The 26383-nt window shown below is 48.9% G+C and overlaps 1 protein-coding gene across 3 annotated transcripts in view; it reads right to left on the reverse strand.

Moving 5' to 3' along the window:
* The window catches only part of lamb2l (laminin, beta 2-like), a 324539-nt gene that overhangs the window by 122677 nt on the left and 175479 nt on the right, over nt 1-26383 (reverse strand). For all 3 annotated transcript variants that reach the window (XM_070895627.1, XM_070895626.1, XM_070895625.1), the window contains exons 14-15: nt 25037-25190; nt 2087-2242 (exon numbers count right to left, since the gene is read on the reverse strand). In XM_070895627.1, the coding sequence (XP_070751728.1) occupies nt 2087-2242; nt 25037-25190 (310 nt within the window). The remainder of the gene's footprint in view (nt 1-2086; nt 2243-25036; nt 25191-26383) is intronic.

A 26383-nucleotide genomic window follows, 5' to 3' on the forward strand; every position in this document is an offset into this window, starting at 1 on the left:
CTGACCTTCCGACAGTGCGGCACTCCCTCAGTACTACCTCCAACAGTGCGGCACTCCCTCAGTACTACCTCCAACAGTGCGGCACTCCCTCAGTACTACCTCCAACAGTGCGGCACTCCCTCAGTACTACCTCCAACAGTGCAGCACTCCCTCAGTACTGACCTTCCGACAGTGCGGCACTCCCTCAGTACTACCTCCAACAGTGCAGCACTCCCTCAGTACTGACCTTCCGACAGTGCGGCACTCCCTCAGTACTACCTCCAACAGTGCAGCACTCCCTCAGTACTGACCTTCCGACAGTGCGGCACTCCCTCAGTACTACCTCCTACAGTGCGTCACTCCCTCAGTACTGCCTCCAACAGTGCGGCACTCCCTCAGTACTGACCTTCCGACAGTGCGGCACTCCCTCAGTACTACCTCCAACAGTGCAGCACTCCCTCAGTACTGCCTCCAGCAGTGCAGCACTCCCTCAGTACTGACCTTCCGACAGTGCGGCACTCCCTCAGTACTACCTCCAACAGTGCAGCACTCCCTCAGTACTGCCTCCAACAGTGCAGCACTCCCTCAGTACTGACCTTCCGACAGTGTGGCACTCCCTCAGTACTGACCTTCCGACAGTGCGGCACTCCCTCAGTACTACCTCCAACAGTGCAGCACTCCCTCAGTACTGCCTCCAACAGTGCAGCACTCCCTCAGTACTGACCTTCCGACAGTGCGGCACTCCCTCAGTACTACCTCCTACAGTGCGTCACTCCCTCAGTACTGCCTCCAACAGTGCAGCACTCCCTCAGTACTGACCTTCCGACAGTGCGGCACTCCCTCAGTACTGACCTTCCGACAGTGCGGCACTCCCTCAGTACTGCTCCTCCGACAGTGCGGCACTCCCTCAGTACTGACCTTCCGACAGTGCGGCGCTCCCTCAGTACTGACCTTCCGACAGTGCGGCACTCCCTCAGTACTGCTCCTCCGACAGTGCGGCGCTCCCTCAGTACTGCTCCTCCGACAGTGCGGCACTCCCTCAGTACTGACCTTCCGACAGTGCGGCACTCCCTCAGTACTGCTCCTCCGACAGTGCGGCGCTCCCTCAGTACTGCTCCTCCGACAGTGCAGCACTCCCTCAGTACTGACCTTCCGACAGTGCGGCGCTCCCTCAGTACTGACCTTCCGACAGTGCGGCGCTCCCTCAGTACTGCTCCTCCGACAGTGCGGCACTCCCTCAGTACTGCCTCCGACAGTGCGGCGCTCCCTCAGTACTACCTCCGACAGTGCAGCACTCCCTCAGTACTACCTCCGACAGTGCGGCACTCCCTCAGTACTGCCTCCGACAGTGCGGCACTCCCTCAGTACTGCCTCCGACAGTGCGGCGCTCCCTCAGTACTGCTCCTCCGACAGTGCGGCACTCCCTCAGTACTGCCTCCGACAGTGCGGCACTCCCTCAGTACTGCCTCCGACAGTGCGGCGCTCCCTCAGTACTGCTCCTCCGACAGTGCAGCACTCCCTCAGCACTGTACCGGGAGTGTCAGCCTAGATTTGTGCGTTCAAGTCCCTAGAGTGGGATTTGAACCCGCAACCTAATGACTTCGAGGCGAAAGTGCTACCACTGAGCCACGGCTGATGTGACCTGCAGGCGGGGGAAACATTAAACGCATCGAAGACAACGAGGATATTTTTTTAAGCTCACACTTTCCAAAAAGGATGTGTTGTGGAGGATCCTTCTCACGGTGGTTCAGCGCACACCGGCAATTCACCGTCACACGCTGGCCCCTCCCCTCCCCCCCTCCCCCTGCCGCCCCTCCCCCCCCTCCACCTGCTCATCCATCTCTCGCCTCTCCCCTCCTCCTGCCATCCCCTGCCCTTGCCCCTCACCTACTGCCCCTCCTCTCTCCTGTCCTGTCCCTGCTCCTCCTACTCTCGCCCCTCCCCTCCCCCTACCCTTGCCCCTCCCCCTGCTGCTCTCCTCTCCCCTTTCCCCCCTCGCCCCTCCCACTCCCCCTCTCGCACCTGCCCTTGTCCCTCCCCACCCCTGCTGCCCCTCCCCTCCCCCTGCCCGACCCCGTGAGGGTGGAGCCCCCACGGTGACACCCACCTTGCTCTGGCGGGTTTTGCGGAGACGGTCCCTGGCGGTGCGGATGCGGGTTGTGTGACGGTGGTGCCTCCTTCGTCGCTGGTTGTGTTGGACACCGAGCCCGTGCCAGTCACCAAACTCCACACAGTCGCCGTTCACCTCCCGCTTGATGGCGCCCTGAAACAATGAGTGAAGCCGGACATTTAAAACTGAGATGAGGGGAAATTTCTTCTCTCAGAGGGTTGTAAATCTGTGGAATTCTCTGCCCCAGAGAGCTGTGGAGGCTGGGTCTTTGAATATATTTAAGGCGGGGATAGACAGATTTTTGAGCGATAAGGGAGTAAAGGGTTATGGGGAGCGGGCAGAGAAGTCCATGATCAGATCAGCCATGATCTTATTAAATGACGGAGCAGGCTCGAGGGGCCAAATGGCTGACTCCTGCTCCGATTTCTTATGTTCTTAAAACTGAATTTGTCAGTTTGAGGTGGTGAGTATCGTTGTAAAATCACCCTTCTGGCGACGTCACTATCTCAAAAACGGCGGGACCGAATTTAGACCCCATTGATTCCCTCGACCTGATGCCAGGGATCCTGACCACAGCTCCAAAACACCACAGGGCATCCTGGGTACGGTGATTACAGACAACTACTTGCAGTTATAGACAAACACACTGCACTGAGGGTCAGGGAATGACCTTCTGCTCCATCCCTCCTGTCCTATACCGCTGTGATAGCTTATGAAACAATTGCTTGCATTTATATAGCGCCTTTAATGCAGTAAAATGTCCCAAGGCATGACTATCAGAGAATATTTCACACCAAGCCACATAAGGAGATATTAGGACAGGCTTCGTCAAAGAGGTGGGTTTTAAGGAGCGTTTTAAAGGAGGAGAGAGAGGCGGAGTGGTTTTGAGAGGGAATTCCAGAGCTCGGGAGCTGAAGGCACGGCCACCAATGGTGGAGCGATGGAAATTGGGGATGTGGGAGAGGCTGGAATTTGAGGAGCACAGATATCGGAGGGAGGTGGGGGGGGTTATATCACACTATGGACCCACCCGAAACCATGTGATCTCCTGGGAGAGGGAAAAAACAGATAAAACCTCAGGCCAATACGCGGGGTGGGGGTGGGGAAGGGAAATCAATAAAGTTCCTCTCTGACCCTCCCTTTAGACAATGGAAACAACTCCAGGAGGTCACTCTGGGCCTGACTCACGTGACCTGGAACCTCCACCCTAGCCAGAATCAGGGCCAGTTCTCGCTCCCAGGGATTCAGTGAGGCGGCAGTCACCACACAGGCCGGCAGCCTGTTCCACAGGCCCACGATCCCCAGGGGAAAAGCTGCACCTCCTGACACCTATCCTCGATCGGCCCTCACGGAGCTTGTACAGTGCTTTTAATGTGGAAACAAAGTCCCAAATATCAGCCCTTATGGAACTCCGCACTGAATTAAAAAGACATTGTGATTGCCCCTGTGATTTCTCTCCGGGGTTTTTCACTCTTGCTCACAGCCAATGTCTGGGAGATTAATCATTAATTCCTGGAGACCCCAGGGCAATCCTGGAGGGTTGGCAACCCTTGGTCAGAGAGGACAACTCAATATCTGACCTGCAAGGGCCCACTCCCTGCCTCAGAGGCAGCCGACATGTGTCATTGTCAAGAACCCGAGGGAAGATGAGGAGAATTTATTTTACGCAGTGAGTTGTGATTTGCAACGCGCTGCCTGAAAGGGCGGTGGGAGTAGATTCCATCATAACTTTCAAAAGGGAATTGGATAAATACTAGAAAAGGAGAAATTCATAGGGCTGTGGGGAAAGAGCTGGGGGAGTGGGACTGATGGGATCACTCATTCACAGAACCGGCACAGGCACGATGGGCCGAATGGCCTCCCTCTGTGCTGTATGATCCTGTGATTTTAACTCCTGTGGCTGGGTGGAACCTGCGCTGGCAGTGATCGGATCACGAGATGGAGGATTGTGGATTGTGTGTCGAAATGCTCTGCGACTGGAATGGTGGCTGGTATGTTTCTGTTGATATCTCAGGCGAAGCCCTGACGGCGACGTAGACACGTAGTCTGGAGAGCAGGGACCACCTCACTGTGTGAGGTATGTGAGAGTTGAGTTGTTGCAGTGGGAGACGATGGACCCACAGGCTGTCAACTCAAGTCTAAACATCAGACTTCCTCCAATCACACTGTCTCTAACACACCAAATACTTCATCATTTTCAGATGATTAAAATCTGTTTTATGGCAAAACAAAACTCACTCACTGTCTGACAATCTATGTAAGTTACAACATCTAAAAATATCACAATTAACCAATTCCACACACACACATACTCACTCACTCACACACTCACACACACTCTCACGCACACACTCGCACTCTCACGCACACACTCTCACTCTCATGCACACACTCTCACTCTCATGCACACACTCTCACTTTCATGCACACTCTCAATATCATGCACACACTCTCACTCTCATGCACACATTCACACACAGACACACACACACACACACAGACTCTCTCTCACACCCACACACACACTGACATACTCACGCAGACAGCCCGTCAGAAATTATCAGGAGAATCACAAAGATCACAAAGGAGGTCAGCCCATCTAACTCATTCTCCCATGGGAACCAACCATTTCCCCCATCATAGTGTCGAGCTATCCTTTGAATGACTCCAGGGAGTTTGCACCTGCTCTTCTCCCCGGAGCCCATCACACTGCCTGATGATCCTCTAGGAAAGAGTGATCAATAGCATGGTTGTATTTCAAATTCAGTTGGAGGGTGAGAAAGTTGGATCACAAACCAGCATCCTAAGCTGAAATAAAGGAGACTACAAAGGAGACTATGAGGGCAGAGTTGGCTAAAGTGGACTGGAAAAACAGATGTAAGTGTAAGACGGTTGATGAGCAGTGGCAGCCATTTAAGGTTTCATAACTCTCAACAAAAATATATTCCAATGAGAAGGAAAGAGTTTAAGAGAAGGGATGCGCATCCGTGGCTAACTAAGGAAATAAGGGATGGTATTAAATTGAAAACAAGGGCATACCAAGTGGCCAAGATTAGTGGGAGGCCAGAGGATTGGGAAACTTAAAAGCCAGCAAAGAACGACTAAAAAATGATAAACAGACAGTAAGAGTTTCTACAGGTATATAAAAAGGAAAAGAGTAGCGAAAGTAAATGTTGGTCCCTTAGAGGATGAGACTGGGGAATTAATAATGGGAAACAGGGAAATGGCAGAGACTTTGCACAAATATTTTGTATCGATCTTCACAGTAGAAGACACTAAAATCATCCCAATAATGGATAATCAAGGGGCTATAGGGAGGGAAGAACTTAATACAATCACTATCACTAAAGAAGCAGACTCGGTAAAATAATGGGAGTAAAGGCAGACAAGTCCCCTGGACCAGATGGCTTACATCCTAGGGTCTTAAAAGAAGTGGCTGCAGAGATAATGGATGCATTGGTTGTAATTACCAAAATTCCCTGGATTCTGGGGAGGTCCCAATGGACTGGAAAACCGCAAATGTAACGCCTGTATTTAAAAAAGGAGGCAGACAGAAAGCAGGAAACTATAGACCAGTTAGCCTAACATCTGTTGTTGGGAAAATGCTGGAGTCCATTATTATTATCATCATCATCATTATAGGCAGTCCCTTGGAATCGAGGAAGATTTGCTTCCACTCTTAAAATGAGTCCTTAGGTGGCTGAACAGTCCAATATGAGAGCCACAGTCCCTGTCACAGGTGGGACAGATAGTCGTTGAGGGTAAGGGAAGGTGGGACAGATTTGCCGCACGCTCTTTCCGCTGCCTGCGCTTGATTTCTGCATGCTCTCTGTTGTTTGTGTGAACTTGTATTTACTCTGCACAGCCACCAGAGGGCTCATTCCCGGAGTCCAAAGGGATCCCATAATCCCTTGGGAGCACAGGTATTTAAGAAGGCTTCACAGGTAGGGGAGCCACTCTGGAGACCTGCAATAAAAGACTAAGGTCACACTTTACTTTGAGCTCACATTGATCAGTCTGACTCTTTCACCACACACTACAACTGGCGATGAGATACAGATAGCGAACCCAAAGATGCAGAGGGTATCCTGGAGAAATTTTTGAGGGAGATGATTAGGAAACTTTTGTGGAGCGACTCGACCAATACTTCAGGGCCAATGAGCAAGATGGGGAAGAGAGCGCTGCCAAACGAAGGGCGATCCTCCTCACCATCCATGGGGCACCAATGTATGGCCTCATGAAGAATCTGCTCACTCTAGCGAAATCCACAGAGAAATTGTACGACGATTTGTGCACACTGGTCCAAGAGCATTTGAACCCGAAGGAAAGCGTTCTGATGACGAGGTACCGGTTCTACACCTACAAAAGATCTGAAGGCCAGGAAATGGCGAGTTATGTTGCCGAGCTGAGATGCCTTGCAGGACATGGCAAATTTGAAGGACATTTGGAGCACATGCTCAGAGACTTTTTCGTACTTGGCATTGGCCACGAAACCATACTTCGAAAACTTTTAACTGTAAAGACCCCAAACTTGAGTAAGGCCATAGCGATAGCCCAGGCGTTCATTGTCACCAGTGACAATACTAAGCAAATCTCTCAGCACACAAGTGCTGCTACAAGTACTGTGAACAAAGTGATGTTGTTTTCGAATTGTAATGTACAGGGCAGGTCACACATACCTGCAGCTGCATGTCCGCAGATGTCTCAGAGTCCACCATCAAGGGTGATGAATACAAGGCCATTAACACCTTGTTGATGCTGCGGGGGTGATCATCATTTCCATTCATGCCGATTCAAAGGATACATTTGCAAGGGCTGTGGAATAATGGGACACCTCCAACGAGCGTGCAGGCGAGCTGCTAAGCCTGTTAAACCTGGAAACCACCATGTTGCAGAAGAGTATCACGACGAAACAGAGCCTCAGATAGAGGAGGCAGAGGTACATGGGGTACACACATTCACCACAAATTGTCCCCCGATAATGCTGAATGTTGAACTAAATGGAGTCCCGGTGTCAATGGAGCTGGACACGGGCGCAAGCCAGTCCATCATGGGCAAAAAGACTTTGGAAAGGTTGTGGTGCAACAAGGCCTCAAGGCCAATCTTAACTCCAATTCGCACGAAACTAAGAACTTACACAAAAGAACTGATTCCTATGATCAGCAGTGCTACCGTAATCGTCTCCTACGTTGGAGCGGTGCACAAGCTACCACTCTGGGTGGTACCGGGCGATGGTCCCACGCTGCTCGGCAGGAGCTGGCTGGGAAAGATACGCTGGAACTGGGACGACGTCCGAGTGCTATCGCCCGCTGACGACACTTCGTGTGCCCAGGTCTTAAACAAATTTCCTTCACTGTTCGAATCAGGCATCGGGAAATTCCAAGGAGCAAAAGTGCAGATCTACCCAATTCCGGGGGCGCGACCCATCCATCACAAGGCGAGAGCAGTACCGTACATGATGAGAGAAAGGGTAGAGATCGAGTTAGACTGGCTGCAACGAGAGGGCATCATTTCACCGATCGAGTTCAGCGAGTAGGCCAGTCCTATTGTTCCAGTCCTCAAGGGAGACGGCACCGTCAGAATCTGTGGCGATTACAAAGTAACTATCAATCGTTTCTCCCTGCAGGACCAATACCTACTACCAAAAGCCGACGACCTCTTTGCAACGCTGGTGGGAGGAAAGACGTTCACGAAGCTTGATCTGACTTCAGCCTACATGACGCAGGAACTGAAGGAATCATCGAAGGCCCTCACCTGCATCAACACGCACAAAGGTCTTTTTGTTTATAACAGATGCCCGTTTGGAATCCGATCAGGGGCGGCGATATTCCAGGGAAACATGGAAAGTTTACTGAGGTCGGTCCCGCACACCGTGGTCTTCCAGGACGACATCTTGGTCACAGGTTGGAACACAGTCGAGCATCTGCAGAACCTGGAGAAGGTTCTTAGTCGACTCAACTGCATGGGGCTCAGGTTAAAACGCTCGAAGTGCGTTTTCCTGGTGCCTGAAGTGGACTTCCTGGGAAGGAGGATTGCGGCGGACGGCATCAGGCTCACCAACGTGAAGGCAGAGGCAATCGAGAACGCACCGAGGCCACAGAACGTGACGGAGCTGTGGTCGTTTCTGGGACTCTTGAACTACTTTGGTAACTTCTTACCGGGTCTCAGCACCCTGCTAGAACCACTACATGTCTTACTGCGAAAAGGGGGTGAATGGGTCTGGGACAAATCCAAGAAAATGCCTTTGTAAAAGCGAGAAAATTGTTATGCTCAAACAAATTGCTTGTGTTGTATGATCCATGTAAGTGTTTGGTACTAGCATGTGATGTGTCGTCATATGGTGTCGGGTGTGTATTGCAACAATCTAATGATTTCAGGAAACTGCAACCAGTTGCTTATGCATCCAGGAGTCTGTCCAAGGCTGAGAGAGCCGACAGCATGATTGAGAAAGAAGCGTTAGCATGTGTCTATGGGGTAAAGAAAATGCATCAATACCTGTTTGGGCTAAAATTCGAATTGGAAACTGACCATAAGCCACTTATATCCCTGTTCTCCGAGAGTAAAGGATAAATAGCAATGCATCGGCCCACATCCAGAGATGGGCGCTCATGTTGTCCGCATACAACTACGCCATCCGCCACAGGCCAGGCACAGAAAACTGCGCCGATACTCTCAACAGGCTGCCATTGCCCACCACGGGGGTGGAAATGGCGCAGCCCGCAGATCTAGCCATGGTTATGGAAGCATTTGAGAGTGAGCAATCACCCGTCACTGCCCGGCAGATCAAAACCTGGACAAGCCAGGACCCCTTATTATCTCTAGTCAAAAGCTGTGTGCTTCACGAGAGCTGGTCCAGTGTCCCAGTGGAAATGCAGGAAGAGATAAAGCCGTTCCAGCGGCGCAAAGTTGAAATGTCTATACAAGTAGACTGTCTTCTGTGGGGCAATTGAGTAGTGGTCCCCAAGAAGGACAGAGACACCTTCATCAATGACCTCCACAGTACCCACCCAGGCATCGTAATGATGAAAGCAATAGCCAGATCCCACATGTGGTGGCTCGGTATCGATGCGGACTTGGAGTCCTGTGTTCACAGATGTAATACATGCTCGCAGTTAAGCAATGTACCCAGGGAGCCGCCGCTAAGTTTATGGTCTTGGCCCTCCAAACCATGGGGGTTAGGGTAGGGTACATGTCGATTATGCAGGCCCGTTCTTGGGTAAAATGTTCCTTGTGGTTGTAGACGTGTACTCCAAGTGGATTGAATGTGAGATAATGTCAGCTAGCACGTCCGCTGCCACTACTGAAAGCCTGCGGGCCATGTTTGCCACACACGGCTTACCCGATGTCCTGGTGAGCGACAACGGGCCATATTTTACCAGTGCTGAGTCCGTAACAGGATCAAACATGTCACATCTGCCCCGTTTAAACCAGTGTTCCATGGTCAGGCAGAGAGAGCAGTGCAAACCATCAAGCAAGGCTTGAAGAGGGTAACTGAAGGCTCTCTGCAGACTCGCCTATCCCAAGTCCTGCTTAGCTACTGCACAAGACCCCACTCACTCACTGGGATCCCACCTGCTGAACTGCTCATGAAAAGAGCACTCAAGACAAGGCTCTCGTTAGTTCATCCTGATTTACATGAACAGGTAGAGAGCAGGTGGCTTCAACAAAGTGCATACCATGATAGCGCAAATGTGTCACGTGAGATGAAATTAATGATCCTGTATTTGTTTTAAATTATTGTCAAGGTCCCAAGTAGCTTCCCGGCACGGTGGCCAAAAAAGGGAGCAGGGTATTTCAGGTCAAACTTTCAAATGGACTCATTCACTGGAAACACTTGGACCAAATCAAACTCAGATTCACAGACTACCCTGAGCAACCCACCTTGGACCCTACCTTTTTTGATTCCCCCAACACACACACCAGTGGCAACTGACACCACGGTTGACCACGAAGCAGAACCCATCATCTATAGCAGGCCTGCAGGGCCTAACACACCAGGCAGCCCAGCACGGCCAGCTGCACAGCTGAAATGATTCAACAACACCAGCTTTCACACCGGGACGATCAACCAGGGCAAGAAGGGCCCCAGATCGACTCACATTGTAAATAGTTACACTATTGACTTTGGTGGGGGGGAATGTTGTCATATATGTGGACTTGTATTTACTCTGTACAGCCACCAGAGGGCTCATTCCTCAGAGTCCCAAGGGATCCCATAATCCCTTAGGAGCACAGGTATTTAAGAAGGCTTCACAGGTTGGAGAGGCATTCTGGAGACCTGCAATAAAAGACTAAGGTCACACTTTACTTTGAACTCACAGTATTCAGTCTGACTCTTTCTCCACACACTACACTCTCGGCGATGAGCCTCGAGGTGCTCAGCGCCCTCCCGGATGCACTTCCTTTGCTTAGGGCAGTCTTTGGCCAGGGACTCCCAGGTGTCAGTGCGGATATCAGGGAGGCTTTGAGGGTGTCCTTGTGACATTTCCTCTGCCCACCTTTGGCTCGTTTGCCATGAAGGAGTTCCGAGTAGAGCGCTTGCTTTGGGAGTCTTGTGTCTGGCATGCGAACTATGTGGCCTGCCCAGCGGAGCTGATCAAGTGTGGTCAGTGCTTCAATACTGGGGATGTTAGCCTGGTCAAAGACGCTAATGTTGGTGCGTCTGTCCACCCAGAGAATTTGAAGGATCTTGTGGAGAAAGAAAGCAGTTGAAGGACATTTGGAAAAGCATAATTCAGTCAAGCAGAGTCACCATGGTTTTATGAAAGGGGAATCGTGTTTGATGAATTTGCTGGAGTTTTTTGAGGATGTAATGTGCAGGGTGGATAAGGGGGAACCAGTGGATGTGGTGTATTTGGATTTCCAGAAGGCGTTTGATAAGGTGCCACATAAAAGATTATTGCACAAGATAAGAGCTCACAGGGTTGGGGGTAATATATTAGCATGGATAGAGGATTAGCTAACTAACAGAAAACACAGAGTCGGGATAAATGGGTCATTTCCTGGTTGGGAAATAGTAATTAGTGGGGTGCCGCAGGGATCGGTGCTGGGGCCTCAACTATTTACAATCTATATTAATGACTTGGATGAAGGGACCGAGTGTAATGTAACCAAGTTTGCTGATGACACAAAAGCAAGTTGTGAGAAGGACACAAAAAATCTGCAAAGGGATATAAACGGGCTAACTGAGTGGGCACAAATTTGGCAGATGGAGTATAATGTGGGAAAGTATGAAATTATCCATTTTGGCAGAAAAAATAAAACAGAAAATTATTATTTAAATGGAGAAAAATTACAAAATACTGCAGTACAGTGGGACCTGGGGGTCATTTTAGATGAAACACAAAAATTTAACATGCAGGTACAGCAAGTAATCAGGAAGGCAAATGGAATGTTGGTCTTTATTGCAAGGGGGATGGAGTATAAAAGCAGAGAAGTCCTGCTACAACTGTACAGAGTATTGGTAAGTCCACACCTAGAGTACTGCGTGCAGTTTTGTTCTCCGTATTTAAGGAGGGATATACTTACATTGGAGGCTGTTCAGAGAAGGTTCACTCAGTTGATTCCTGAGATGAAGGGGTTGACTTATGAAGAAAGATTAAGCAGGTTGGGCCTGTACTCATTGGAGTTCAGAAGAATGAGAGGTGATCTTACTGAAACATATAAGATTATGAGGGGGCTCGTCAAGGTAGATGCAGAGAGGATGTTTCCACTCATGGAGACTGTCATGTATCTTACATTATAATATATAACTGTATCCTAACATGCTATACATGACTGTAATAAGATATGGCCTGTAACCACCAGCATACTTTACTACCAGGGGTGCACTTGCAAGAGACAGGTATATAAGGACAGGTCTCAGGCAAGTGCAGCATTCCAGAGCGGTGAAATAAAGGTGCAGGTCCAGCGTGACCTTAACTTCACGACATGCCTCGTGTGAATTTGTACTGAGGGGACAGGACTTTACAGTGGCGACGAGTTACGGGATTACAGAATCCACAGAATGGCGAACAACGGATCAAATGAAAAGTACAATGCTGGAAACAATTGGGAGGACTTTATAGAAAGGCTCCAGCAAAGCTTTGTAACCAAAGACTGGTTAGGAGACGACAAAGCAGACAAGAGAAGAGCCCATCTCTTGACCAGCTGTGGCTCGAAAACATACGCTTTAATGAAGGATCTGCTGGCACCTGAGGAACCAGCAAGCAAGTCGTTTGAAGAATTGAGCACACTGGTAAGAGACCACCTGAAGCCAGCGAGCAGCCTACACATGGCCAGACACAGGTTCTACAACTACAGACGCTGTGTGGGCCAGAGCATACCCGACTTCGTGGCGGAACTTCGGTGGTTGGCTAGTTTATGTGAGTTCTCCGATGAACTGAGGAGAGAAATGTTGAGAGACTTTTTCATTGAAGGAATAGGCCACGCAGGCATATTCCGAAAGCTCATAGAGACCAAGAACCTGACCTTAGAGGCAGCAGCACTGGTTGCACAGACATTCTTGGTAGGGGAAGAAGAAACGAGGTTGATACAATGCAGGTACAACAACTAACGAAATAATGGAACAAGGAGTTTACAGCATTAGACAAGCTGCTACCCCCACACACAGACAAAACCGGGAGAACAGGCTCTCGACAGCAGGCAGTGGCGCCAGAAGCCATCAAGGGCCACAGGAACGGCCGTTCACACCTCATCAACCCACAATGCGAGCAATCAACTACAAACTGAGAGAAGCTCAAGAGAGATCAGCCGGATGCAGCTCATTCTTTGGGAACAATGAAAGCAGTCTGTGCTGGAGGTGTGGGGGTGGGTCGTCAAGGGGATGTCGATTTCAGCAGGCTGTTTGCAGGAACTGTGAATATACAGGGCATTTGGCTCGCATATGCAAAAAAAAATGGCAGCTTGGCTGGTATACGAATCGGATGGGTCGGAAAGCGGACCAGAAGACGGTGGGGACAGTACCCGGGACACCGATGTACAGCGGGTCAACACGATCAATGGCCACTGCTCCTACAACAGGATGCCTCCTATAATGATGAGGGTCCTACTCAACGGGATATCTGTCAACATGGAGCTGGATGCGGGAGCGAGTCAATCTCTCATGGGCGCTCAACAATTTGAACAACTGTGGCCGCATAAAAGAGACAGACCAAAACTCACAAGGGTTGACACCAAACTAAGGACCTATACCAAAGAAATTGTACCAGTCCTCGGCAGTGCCATGCTCTCTGTCACACACAAAGGGACAATGAACCGACTTCCCCTGTGGATTGTCCCCGGAGACCCCCCAGCACTGCTGGGGAGAAGCTGGCTGGCAAAACTAAACTGGAAATAGGATGATGTTCATGCCATGTCATTAGAGGAACGGACCTCCTGCTCAACAGTTATAAAGCAATTTGAACATCTCTTTCAGCCAGGTGTGGGCACTTGTATGGGTAAGTGATTGGCTGGTGATTGGTGAGTAGTTTTTCTTTTTTCTCTTCTATAATAGTGAGTAAACTTTAACATTGTTATTGCCAATTTAAGTGTATCTAAGGGTGAAGTCATGGCAGGAGAGCTCGGTCGGGTGTTATGCTCCTCTAGTATCATGTGGGAACTCAGGGATGACTCCAATGTCCCTGACGACTATGTGTGCAGGAAATGTATCCACCTCCAGCTCCTGACGGTCTGCGTTGTGGAGTTGGAGCTGAGGGTGGATTCACTCTGGAGCATCCACGATGCTGAGAATGATGTGAGTATCACGTTTAGTGAGTTGGTCTTACCGCAGGGAAAGGGTCCACAGCCAGATAGGGAATGGAAGACCAACAGGAAGAGCAGTGCAAGGAAGGTAGTGCAGGAGTTCCCTGTGGTCATCCCCCTGCAAAACAGATACACTGCTTTGGGTACTGTTGAGGGGGATGACTCATCAGGGGAGGGCAGCAGCAGCCAAGTTCATGGCACCGTGGCTGGCTCTGTTGCACAGGAGGTCAGGAAAAAGAGTGGGAGAGCGATAGTGATAGGGGATTCAATTGTAAGGGGAATAGATAGGCGTTTCTGCGGCTGCAACCGAGACTCCAGGATGGTATGTTGCCTCCCTGGTGCAAGGGTCAAGGATGTCTCGGAGCGGGTGCAAGACATTCTAAAAAGGGAGGGAGATCAGCCAGTTGTCGTGGTGCACATTGGTACCAACGACATAGGTGAAAAAAGGGATGAGGTCCTACGAAACGAATTTAAGGAGCTAGGAGCTAAATTAAAAAGTAGGACCTCAAAAGTAGTAATCTCGGGATTGCTACCAGTGCCACATGCTAGTCAGAGTAGGAATCGCAGGATAGCGCAGATGAATACGTGGCTTGAGCAGTGGTGCAGCAGGGAGGGATTCAAATTCCTGGGGCATTGGAACCGGTTCTGGGGGAGGTGGGACCAGTACAAACCGGACGGTCTACACCTGGGCAGGACCGGAACCAATGTCCTAGGGGGAGTGTTTGCTAGTGCTGTTGGGGAGGAGTTAAACTAATATGGCAGGGGGATGGGAACCAATGCAGGGAGACAGAGGGAAACAAAAAGGAGGCAAAAGCAAGACAGAAAGGAGACGAGTAAAAGTGGAGGGCAGAGAAACCCAAGGCAAAGAACAAAAATGGCCATTGTACAGCAAAATTCTAAAAGAACAAAGGGTGTTAAAAAAACAAGCCTGAAGGCTTTGTGTCTTAATGCAAGGAGTATCCGCAATAAGGTGGATGAATTAACTATGCAAATAGATGTTAACAAATATGATGTGATTGGGATTACGGAGACGTGGCTCCAGGATGATCAGGGCTGGGAACTCAACATCCAGGGGTATTCAACATTCAGGAAAGATAGAATAAAAGGAAAAGGAGGTGGGGTAGCATTGCTGGTTAAGGAGGAAATTAAGACAATAGTTCGGAAGGACATTAGCTTGGATAATGTGGAATCTATATGGGTAGAGCTGCAGAACACCAAAGGGCAAAAAACGTTAGTGGGAGTTGTGTACAGACCTCCAAACAGTAGTAGTGATGTTGGGGAGGGCATCAAACATGAAATTAGTGGTGCATGCAATAAAGGTGCAGCAGTTATAATGGGTGACTTTAATATGCATATAGATTGGGCTAACCAAACTGGAAGCAATACGGTGGAGGAGGATTTCCTGGAGTGCATAAGGGATGGGTTTTTAGACCAATATGTCGAGGAACCAACTAGGGGGGAGGCCATCTTAGACTGGGTGTTGTGTAATGAGAGAGGATTAATTAGCAATCTCGTTGTGCGAGGCCCCTTGGGGAAGAGTGACCATAATATGGTGGAATTCTGCATTAGGATGGAGAATGAAACAGTTAATTCAGAGATCATGGTCCAGAACTTAAAGAAGGGTAACTTTGAAGGTATGAGGCGTGAATTGGCTAGGATAGATTGGCGAATGATACTGAAGGGGTTGACTGTGGATGGGCAATGGCAGACATTTAGAGACCGCATGGATGAACTACAACAATTGTACATTCCTGTCTGGCATAAAAATAAAAAAGGGAAGGTGGCTCAACCGTGGCTATCAAGGGAAATCAGGGATAATTAAAGCCAAGGAAGTGGCATACAAATTGGCCAGAAATAGCAGCGAACCTGGGGACTGGGAGAAATTTAGAACTCAGCAGAGGAGGACAAAGGGTTTGATTAGGGCAGGGAAAATGGAGTACGAAAAGAAGCTTGCAGGGAACATTAAGACGGATTGCAAAAGTTTCTATAGATATGTAAAGAGAAAAAGGTTAGTAAAGACAAACGTAGGTCCCCTGCAGTCAGAATCAGGGGAAGTCATAACGGGGAACAAAGAAATGGCAGACCAATTGAACAAGTACTTTGGTTCGGTATTCACTAAGGAGGACACAAACAACCTTCCGGATATAAAAGGGGTCGGAGGGTCGAGTAAGGAGGAGGAACTGAGGGAAATTCTTATTAGTCGGGAAATTGTGTTGGGGAAATTGATGGGATTGAAGGCCGATAAATCCCCAGGGCCTGATGGACTGCATCCCAGAGTACTTAAGGAGGTGGCCTTGGAAATAGTGGATGCATTGACAGTCATTTTCCAACATTCCATTGACTCTGGATCAGTTCCTATGGAGTGGAGGGTAGCCAATGTAACCCCACTTTTTAAAAAAGGAGGGAGAGATAACAGGGAATTATAGACCGGTCAGCCTGACATCGGTAGTGGGTAAAATGATGGAATCAATTATTAATGATGTCATAGCAGCGCATTTGGAAAGAGGAGACATGATAGGTCCAAGTCAGCATGGATTTGTGAAAGGGAAATCATGCTTGCCAAACTTCTGGAATTTTTTGAGGATGTTTCCAGTAGAGTGGACAAGGGAGAACCAGTTGATGTGGTATATTTGGACTTTCAGAAGGCTTTCGACAAGGTCCCACACAAGAGATTAATGTGCAAAGTTAAAGCACATGGGATTGGGGGTAGTGTGCTGACGTGGATTGAGAACTGGTTGTCAGACAGGAAGCAAAGAGTAGGAGTAAATGGGGACTTTTTAAAATGGCAGGCAGTGACTAGTGGGGTACCGCAAGGTTCTGTGCTGGGGCCCCAGCTGTTTACACTGTACATTAATGATTTAGACGAGGGGATTAAATGTAGTATCTCCAAATTTGCGGATGACACTAAGTTGAGTGGCAGTGTGAGCTGCGAGGAGGATGCTATGAGGCTGCAGAGCGACTTGGATAGGTTAGGTGAGTGGGCAAATGCATGGCAGATGAAGTATAATGTGGATAAATGTGAGGTTATCCACTTTGGTGGTAAAAACAGAGAGACAGACTATTATCTGAATGGTGACAGATTAGGAAAAGGGGAGGTGCAAAGAGACCTGGGTGTCATGGTACATCAGTCATTGAAGGTTGGCATGCAGGTACAGCAGGCGGTTAAGAAAGCAAATGGCATGTTGGCCTTCATAGCGAGGGGATTTGAGTACAGGGGCAGGGAGGTGTTGCTACAGTTGTACAGGGTCTTGGTGAGGCCACACCTGGAGTATTGTGTACAGTTTTGGTCTCCTAACCTGAGGAAGGACATTCTTGCTATTGAGGGAGTGCAGCGAAGATTCACCAGACTGATTCCCGGGATGGCGGGACTGACCTATCAAGAAAGACTGGATCAACTGGGCTTGTATTCACTGGAGTTCAGAAGAATGAGAGGGGACCTCATAGAAACGTTTAAAATTCTGACGGGGTTAGACAGGTTAGATGCAGGAAGAATGTTCCCAATGTTGGGGAAGTCCAGAACCAGGGGACACAGTCTAAGGATAAGGGGTAAGCCATTTAGGACCGAGATGAGGAGGAATTTCTTCACCCAGAGAGTGGTGAACCTGTGGAATTCTCTACCACAGAAAGTTGTTGAGGCCAATTCACTAAATATATTCAAAAAGGAGTTAGATGAAGTCCTTACTACTAGGGGGATCAAGGGGTATGGTGAGAAAGCAGGAATGGGGTACTGAAGTTGCATGTTCAGCCATGAACTCATTGAATGGCGGTGCAGGCTAGAAGGGCCAAATGGCCTACTCCTGCACCTATTTTCTATGTTTCTATGTTTCTTTCAAAGGGGCCAAAGTCAAAATCTACATCACACAGGATGCTAGGCCAGAGCTGTACCCTATGTGATGAGGGAAAAGATTGAACATGAACGAGACAGGCTTCTGCGGGAAGGCATTATATCACCTGTGGAATTTAGCGACTGGGCAAGTCCCATCGTCCCAGTCATGAAGCCTGATGGATCCGTACGAATCTGTGGGGACTACAAATCTACCGTAAACAGAGTCTCCCTACAGGACCAGTACCCGCTGCCCAGAGCGGAGGACTTATTTGCCACGTTGGCTGGAGGTAAACTTTTCTCAAAACTAGACCTCTCATTTGCGTATATGACGCAAGAATTGACCGAAGAATCCAAGCTACTCACCACCATCAACACACATCGAGGCCTTTTCATGTACAATCGATGCCCATTTGGCATCAGGTCGGCAGCTGCCATATTCCAGCGCAACATGGAGAGTCTGCTCAAGTCCATCCCGGGGACGGTTGTATTTCAAGATGACATACTTATCACGGGCAGAGTCAACGAATCCCATCTCCGTAATTTGGAGGAAGTGCTAAAGCGGTTGGATCGGGTAGGCCTACGAGTCAAGAAATCCAAGTGCCTGTTTCTCGCACCCGAGGTTGAATTTTTGGGCAGAAGGATTGCCGCTGATGGAATCCGCCCAACAGAGTCCAAAACAGAAGCAATTCGCCTGGCACCCAGGCCCCGGAATGTCTCAGAATTGCGCGCCTTTCTCAGGCTACTCAATTACTTTGGGAACTTTATGCAGAACTTAAGCATGCTGCTGGAGCCTCTCCACGTGCTACTTAGGAAGGGGTGCGATTGGTTTTGGGGGGATGCCCAGGAATGCAGCTTCAATAAGGCATGCAACCCTCTGTGTTCCAACAGTGTTTTGACTTTCTTTGACCCAGGTAAAAAGCTAGTTCTCACATGCAGTGCGTCAGCGTATGGGGTCGGGTGCGTTTTACAACATGTCAATAGTGCGGGCAAATTACAACCCATAGCTTATGCATCCAGGTCACTTTCGCAGGCGGAGCGCGGGTACGGAATGGTAGAGAAGGAGGCGCTTGCGTGCGTGTACCGTGTCAAAAAGATGCACCAATACCTTTTCGGGACCAAGTTCGTGTTACAAACTGACCACAAGCCCCTCACGTCCCTCCTATCCGAGAGCAAGGCAATAAACGCCAACGCCTCGGCGCGACTTCAACAGTGGGCACTCATGCTGGCGTCCTACGATGACACAATAAGGCACAGACCAGGCACAGACAACTGTGCTGACGCGCTCAGCAGGCTACCCCTGATGACCACGGAAGGGTCTGATGAACAGGATTGTGAGAAAGTCATGGCAATCAATGCCTTTGAGTCCACAGGTTCGCCCATGACAGCTCACCAAATCAGAGCCTGGACAGCCAGCAACCCCACGTTATCCTAAGTAAAAAGATGTGTCCTAACCGGTGACTGGGCAGAGGCTCGCGATGCCTGCCCCGAGGAATTAAAACCCTTTCACAGGCACATGCATGAGCTATCACTACAAGCAGACTACCTGATGTGGGGCAGCTGAGTTGTCATGCCTCTGCGAGGCAGAGAGGCATTTGTCCAGGAGCTCCACCGCGAGCACCCGGGGATCGTTATCATGGAGGCCATAGCCAGATCCCACGTCTGGTGGCCTGGTATTGACGCAGACTTGGAGCTCTGCGTCCGAAGGTGCACCATTTGTGCCCGACTCAACAATGCCCCCAGGGAGGCCCCTCTGAGCCCCTGGCCCTGGCCTACCAAACCGTGGTCGCGGGTACACGTAGACTACGCGGGCCCATTCATGGGCAAAATGTTCCTCGTAGTTGTAGATGCATTTTCAAAGTGGATCGAATGCACCATTTTAAACTCGAGCACAACCTCCACCACTGTGGAGAGCCTCGCAACCATGTTTGCAACGCACGGAATCCCTGACATGTTGGTCAGTGACAATGGTCCGTGCTTCACCAGCGCAGAATTCCAAGATTTTATAATTGACCATGGCATAAATCACGTCCAGGCGGCACCGTTCAAGCCGGCCTCCAACGGCCAGGCGGAGAGAGCAGTGCAAATCATTAAACAAGGCATGCTTAAAATCCAAGGTCCCACGCTGCAGGGTCGCCTGTCGTGACTGCTGCTGGCATACAGATCTCGTCCACACTCATTGACTGGGATCCCCCCCCAAGCAACTGTTGATGAAAAGGACTTTAAAAACAAGGCTCTCATTAATCCTCCCAGACATGCACAAAATCGTTGAGGCAAAGCGCCGTAAGCTGACTGAATACCATGACAGAAATTCGAGGGGGAGATGGAATGAGATAGGGGACAAAGTGTTTGTACTAAACTATGGCAGGGGTCCCAAATGGCTTGCAGGGACAGTAACGGGCAAGGAAGGAAACAGGCTACTGGTAGTACAAATGGACAATGGCCAAACCTGCCGGAGGCATGGAGACCAAGTCAAAAGCAGATTTACCAAAAACACTGCGGAACCAGAGGCAGACTACAATGTGGAACTCGCACCACACCTGGTGGACAGACAGAGGGAACAACCTGAGGAAAGGGCAATCCCAACAGACAGCCCAGGCGAGTCAACAACAATCACACCAATCGAAATAGACAGCCCAGGCGAGATACCAGCAACCACACCCAAAGAAAAACAGACACCAAGGCAAACAACTGAACCACAACTCAGACGCTCCACGCGAGAGCGTAGACCACCTGAGAGACTGAACCTATAAAGACAATAAGACCTTGGGGGAGGGTGATGTCATGTATCTTACATTATTATATATAACTGTATCCTAACATGCTATACATGACTGTAATAAGATATGACCTGTAATCACCAGCATACCTTACCACCAGGGGTGCACTTGCAAGAGACAGGTATATAAGGACAGGTCTCAGGCAAGTGCAGCATTCCAGAGCTGTGAAATAAAGGTGCAGGTCCAGAGTGACCTTGACTTCACTACATGCCTCGTGTGAATCTGTACTGAGGGGACAGGGCTTTACAGAGGCATCTTGAACTAGGGGACATTGTTTTAGAATAAGGGGCTGCCCATTTAAAACTGAGATGAGGAGGAATTTCTTCTCTCAGAGGGTTGTAAATGTATGGAAGTCTCTGCCCCAGAGAGCTGTGGAGCCTGGGTCATTGATTATATTTAAGGCGGAGATGGACAGATTTTTGAGCGATAAGGGAGTAAAGGGTTATGGGGAGTGGGCAGGGAAGTAGAGCTGAGTCCATGATCAGATCAGCCATGCTCTTATTGAATGGCGGGGCAGGCTCGACGGGCCAAATTGCCTACTCCTGCTCCTATGTGTTTGCTAGTGCTGTTGGGGAGGGTTTAAACTAAAATGGCAGAGGGATGGGAATCTATGCAGGGAGGCAGAGGGAAGTAAAAAGAGGGCAGAAACAAAAGGCAGGAAGGAGAAAAGCAAGAGTGGAGGGCAGAGAAATCAAGGGCAAAATTCAAAAAGGGCCACATTACAACATAATTCTAAAAGGACAAAGAGTTTAAAAAAAACAAGCCTGAAGGCTCTGAGTCTCAATGCGAGGAACAGTCGTAATAAGGTGGATGAATTGACTGCGCAGATAGCTGTTAACGGATATGATGTAATTGGGATTACGGAGACATGGCTCCAGGGTGACCAAGGCTGGGAACTCAACATCCAGGGGTATTCAATATTCAGGAAGGACAGACAGGAAGGAAAAGGAGGTGGGGTAGCGTTACTGGTTAAAGAGGTTAACGCAATCGTAAGGAAGGACATTAGCGTGGATGATGTGGAATCTATATGGGTAGAGCTGCGAAACACCAAAGGGCAGAAAATGTTAGTGGGAGTTGTGTACAGACCACCAAACAGTAGTGGGGAAGTTGGGGATGGCATCAAACAGGAAATTAGCGACGCATGCAACAAGGGTACAGCAGTTATCATGGGTGACTTTAATCTAAGTATTGATTGGGCTAACCAAACTGGTAGCACTACAGTGGAGGAGGATTTCCTGGAGTGTATAAGGGATGGTTTTCTAGACCAATATGTCGAGGAACCAACTAGAGAGCAGGCCATCCGAGACTGGGTGTTGTGTAATGAGAGAGGATTAATTAGCAATCTGGTCGTGCGGGGCCCCTTGGGGAAGAGTGACCATAATATGGTAGAATTCTTCATTAAGATGGAGAGTGACACAGTTAATTCAGAGACTAGGGTCCTGAACTTAAAGAAAGGAAACTTCGATGGTATGAGACGTGAATTGGCTAGGATAGACTGGAGAATGATACTTAAAGGGTTGATGATGGACAGGCAATGGCAGACAGTTAAATATCACATGGATGAACTACAACAATTGTACATCCCTGTGTGATGTAAGAATAAAAAAGGGAAGGTGGCTCAACCGTGGCTAACAAGGGAAGTAAGGAAAGTGTTAAATCCAAGGAAGAGGCATAAAAATTGGCCAGAAAAAGCAGCAAACCTGAGGACTGGGAAAAATTTAGAATTCAGCAGAGGAGGACGAAGGGTTTAATTAAGAGGGCGAAAATCGAGCATGGGAATAAGCTTGCAAGGAACATAAAAACTGACTGCAAAAGCTTCTATAGATAGGTGAAGAGAAAAAGATTAGTGAAGACTAGTGTAGGTCCCTTGCAGTCAGATTCAGGTGAATTTATAATGAGGAACAAAAAAATGGCAGACCAGTTGAACAAATACTTTGGTTCTGTCTTCACGAAGGAAGACACAAATAACCTTCCGGAAGTACTAGGGGACCGAGGGTCTAGTGAGAAGGAGGAACTGAAGGATATCCTTATTAGGCGGGAAATTGTGTTAGGGAAATTGATGGGATTGAAGGCCGATAAATCCTCAGGGCCTGATAGTCTGCATCCCAGAGTACTTAAGGAACTGGCCGGAGAAATAGTAGATGCATAGGTGATCATTTTCAACATTCCATGGACTCTGGTTCAGTTCCTATGGAATGGAGGGTAGCTAATATGATCTCATTTTTTTAAAAAGGAGGGAGAGAGAAAACAGGGAATTATAGACCGGTTAGCCTGACATCGGTGGTGGGGAAAATGCTGGAATCAATTATTAAAGATGTAATAACAGTGTATTTGGAAAGCAGGATCGGTCCAAGTCAGCATGGATTTATGAAAGGGAAATCATGCTTGACAAATCTTTTTTGAGGATGTAATTAGTAGAGTGGTGTATTTGGACTTTCAAAGGCTTTTGACCAGGTCCCACACAAGAGATTGGTGTGCAAAATTAAGGCACATGGTATTGGGGTAATGTATTGACGTGGATAGAGAACTGGTTGGCAGACAGGAAGCAAAGAGTGGGAATAAACGGGTCCTTTTCAGAATGGCAGGCAGTGACTAGTGGGGTGCTGCAGGGTTCAGTGCTGGGACCCCAGCTATTTACAATATACATTAATGATTTAGACAAAGGAATTGAATGTAATATCTCCAAGTTTGCAGATGACACTAAGCTGGATGGCAGTGCGAGTTGCGAGGAGGATGCTAGGAGGCTGCAGGGGGACTTGGACAGGTTAGGTGAATGGGCATATGCATGGCAGATGCAGTATAATATAGATAAGTGTGAGGTTATCCACTTTGGTGGCAAAAACATGAAGGCAGATTATTATCGGAATAGTGACAGATTAGTAAAAGGGGAGGTGCAACGAGACGTGGGTGTCATGGTGCATCAGTCATTGAAGGTAGGCATGCAGGTACAGCAGGCAGTAAAGAAAGCAAATGGCATGCTGGCCTTCATAGCGAGGGGATTTGAGTACAGGAGCAGGGAAGTCTTACTGCAGTTGTACAGGGCCTTGGTGAGACCACACCTTGAGTATTGTGTGCAGTTTTGGTCTTGTAATCTGAGGAAGGACGTTCTTGCTATTGAGGGAGTGCAGCGAAGGTTCACCAGACTGATTCCCGGCATGGCAGGACTGACATATGAAGAAAGACTGGATCAACTAGGTTTATATTCAGAAGAATTTAGAAGAATGAGAGGGGATCTCATAGAAACATATAACATTCTGACGGGATCGGACAGGTTAGATGCAGGAAGAATGTTCCCAATGTTGGGGAAGTCCAGAACCAGGGGTCACAGTCTAAGGATAAGGGGTAAGCCATTTAGGACCGAGATGAGGAGAAACTTCTTCACTCAGAGAATTGTGAACCTGTGGAATTCTCTACCACAGAAAGCTGTTGAGGCCAGTTCATTAGGTATATTCAAAAGGGAGTTAGATGTGGCCCTTACGGCTAAAGGAATCAAGGAGTATGGAGAGAAAGCAGGAATGGGGTACTGAAGTTGTATGATCAGCCATGATCATATTGAATGGTGGTGCAGGCTCGAAGGGTTGAATGGCCTACTCCTGCACCTATTTTCTATATTTCTATGTTTCTATTTCTTATGTTCTTGTGTTCTTATGAATGGACTATTGACACCAGTCCTGATCTTACCTATTCCTCATTTGCACCTGTGTCCCTGTGTTCTGATTTAACTTGCTAACTTCTCTGTTCCACTTACCATCTCAGGCCCTTTCTCATTCACATTTTGTCACCTTATAATCACATCCTCCTGTCAATGGAGGCGCTGCAGCACCACCTCTGGCAGGAAACGATCATTACAATGTGACAAGTTTACATGGGCATTTTTCATTGCAGTTGTGAAGACAGAAATTTAAAATGATAATATAAAAAAAAGGACAGAATGTAAGACTTAAAATAATTAATTCTCTTTTTAAATAGACTCTGCTTAATTGGCACCCCAATCCACCACCTTAAACATTCACTCCCTCCACCACCGGCGCACCGTGTCTGCAGTGTGTACCATCTACAAGATGCACTGCAGCAACTCGCCAAGGTTTCTTCAGCAGCATCTCCCAAACCCGCAACCTCTACCACCGAGAAGGACAAAGGCAGCAGGTGTATGGGAACACCACCACCTCCATGTTCCCCTCCAAGTCACACACCATCCCGACTTGGAGATATAATCGCCGTTCCTTCATCGTCCCTGGGTCACAATCTTGGAACTCCCTCCCTAACAGCACTGTGGGAGCACCTTCACCACACGGACTGCAGCAGTTCAAGACGGCGGCTCACCATCACCTTCTCAAGGGCAGTTAGGGATAGGCAATAAATGCCGGCCTTGCCGGCGATGCCCACATGCCAGGAACGAAAAAAAAAAAACTCTTTTTGCAGTAAAATAGACTGTTTGCTGTAAGTCCCGCCCCATACCCAACTCACCGGTTGGCATGGCAGTGTCACACTCCCACCTTCCATTGCCCTGGTGATTTAAATCTACCCGCTGCCACCAATGTCTGGACGCTAACTGAACGATGCCCCATTACCCTGGCGCCGCCTGGCGCATCCTTTACTTACGGGCAGATGGTCCGACAGCGAGCGGGGCTTGGCCTCCTCGGCCTCGTATGTGTAGAAATCGAGCGGCATGCAGAAGAAGCCGGGCTGCACATCCTGGCACTGCCTGCCGATGATGTTGGGCCGACAGTCACACTGGCCGTTCCCCATGGAGCACCTGACGAGAACGGGACAGACATTGTTCATAAACCAACGGGACTCCTCATTCTTCAGGTCTCGTTCACACCTAGAATTACATCGAGTGTCCAGCACAGAAACAGGCCATTCGGTGCAACCGGTCCGTGCCGGTGTTTATGCCCCACACCAGCCTCCTCCCATCCCTCTTCATCTCACCCCATCATTAAAACCTTCCATTCCTTTCTCCCTCATGTGTTTATCCAGATTCCCTTGAAATGTATCTCTGCTATTGGCCTCAGCCACTCCCTGTGGCAGCAAGTTCCACATTCTCACCACTCTCTGGGTAAAGAAGTTTCTCCTGAATTCCCTGTTGGGTTTATTGGTGATGATCTTATATTGATGGCCCCTAGTTCTGGTCTCCCCCACAAGCGGAAACATCTCCCCCATGTCTACCCCATCAAACCCTTTCATAATCTTCAAGACCTCGATCAGGTCACCCCTCAGCTTCTCCTTTCTAGAGAAAAGAGCCCCAGCCCGTTCAATCTTTCCTGGTAGTTATAACCTCTCAGTTCCGGTATCATCCTTGTAAATCTTTTGTGTACCGTCTCCAGTTGCTTTTCATAATATGGAGAACAGAACTGTGCACAGTGCTCCAAGTGCGATCTAACCAAGATTCAAGTTTAACATAACTTCCCAGCTTTTAAATTCTATCCCTCTAGAAATGAACCCGAGTGCCTGGTTTGCTTTTCTTATGGCCTTGCTAACTGTGTCGCTACCTTTTGGTCAATAGATTTTTAATGGTTTTCCGTTCCTCCTCAGAGATAACAGTCTGAGAAATAACTCGCCCGCCCACTCCCCACCGCCCCATCGCCCTCTCCCAACCCTTCTAAACATCTACCCGCGATAGAGACTGCAACAATGGGAGGAGCGGAACCTGGAAATAACAGTGGGTGAATTTGGTGGGCGAACACCCAAATGCAACTGGAAACCCTGTGACCTGCTGCGCCAGGGTCACTGATCTCCGCTACTGACCCCAGGCTCGCCAACTCTGGGTGGGCATATTCCTGGAGGATTAATTCCCATGACCTGTCTCCAACCGCCCCGCCCCCGCTCTCCTACCATTGGTCACCAACATGCCCATCCCCGTGGGGCTCCATCTTCCCATGGGTCAATCAAAAAGCGAACAGACTCTTTGTTACCCGATTGGATGATTTGTGACTGTCCGAGAAAACA

Source organism: Pristiophorus japonicus, chromosome 12, assembly GCF_044704955.1.
Source record: "Pristiophorus japonicus isolate sPriJap1 chromosome 12, sPriJap1.hap1, whole genome shotgun sequence".
Taxonomy (NCBI): Eukaryota; Metazoa; Chordata; class Chondrichthyes; family Pristiophoridae; genus Pristiophorus; species Pristiophorus japonicus.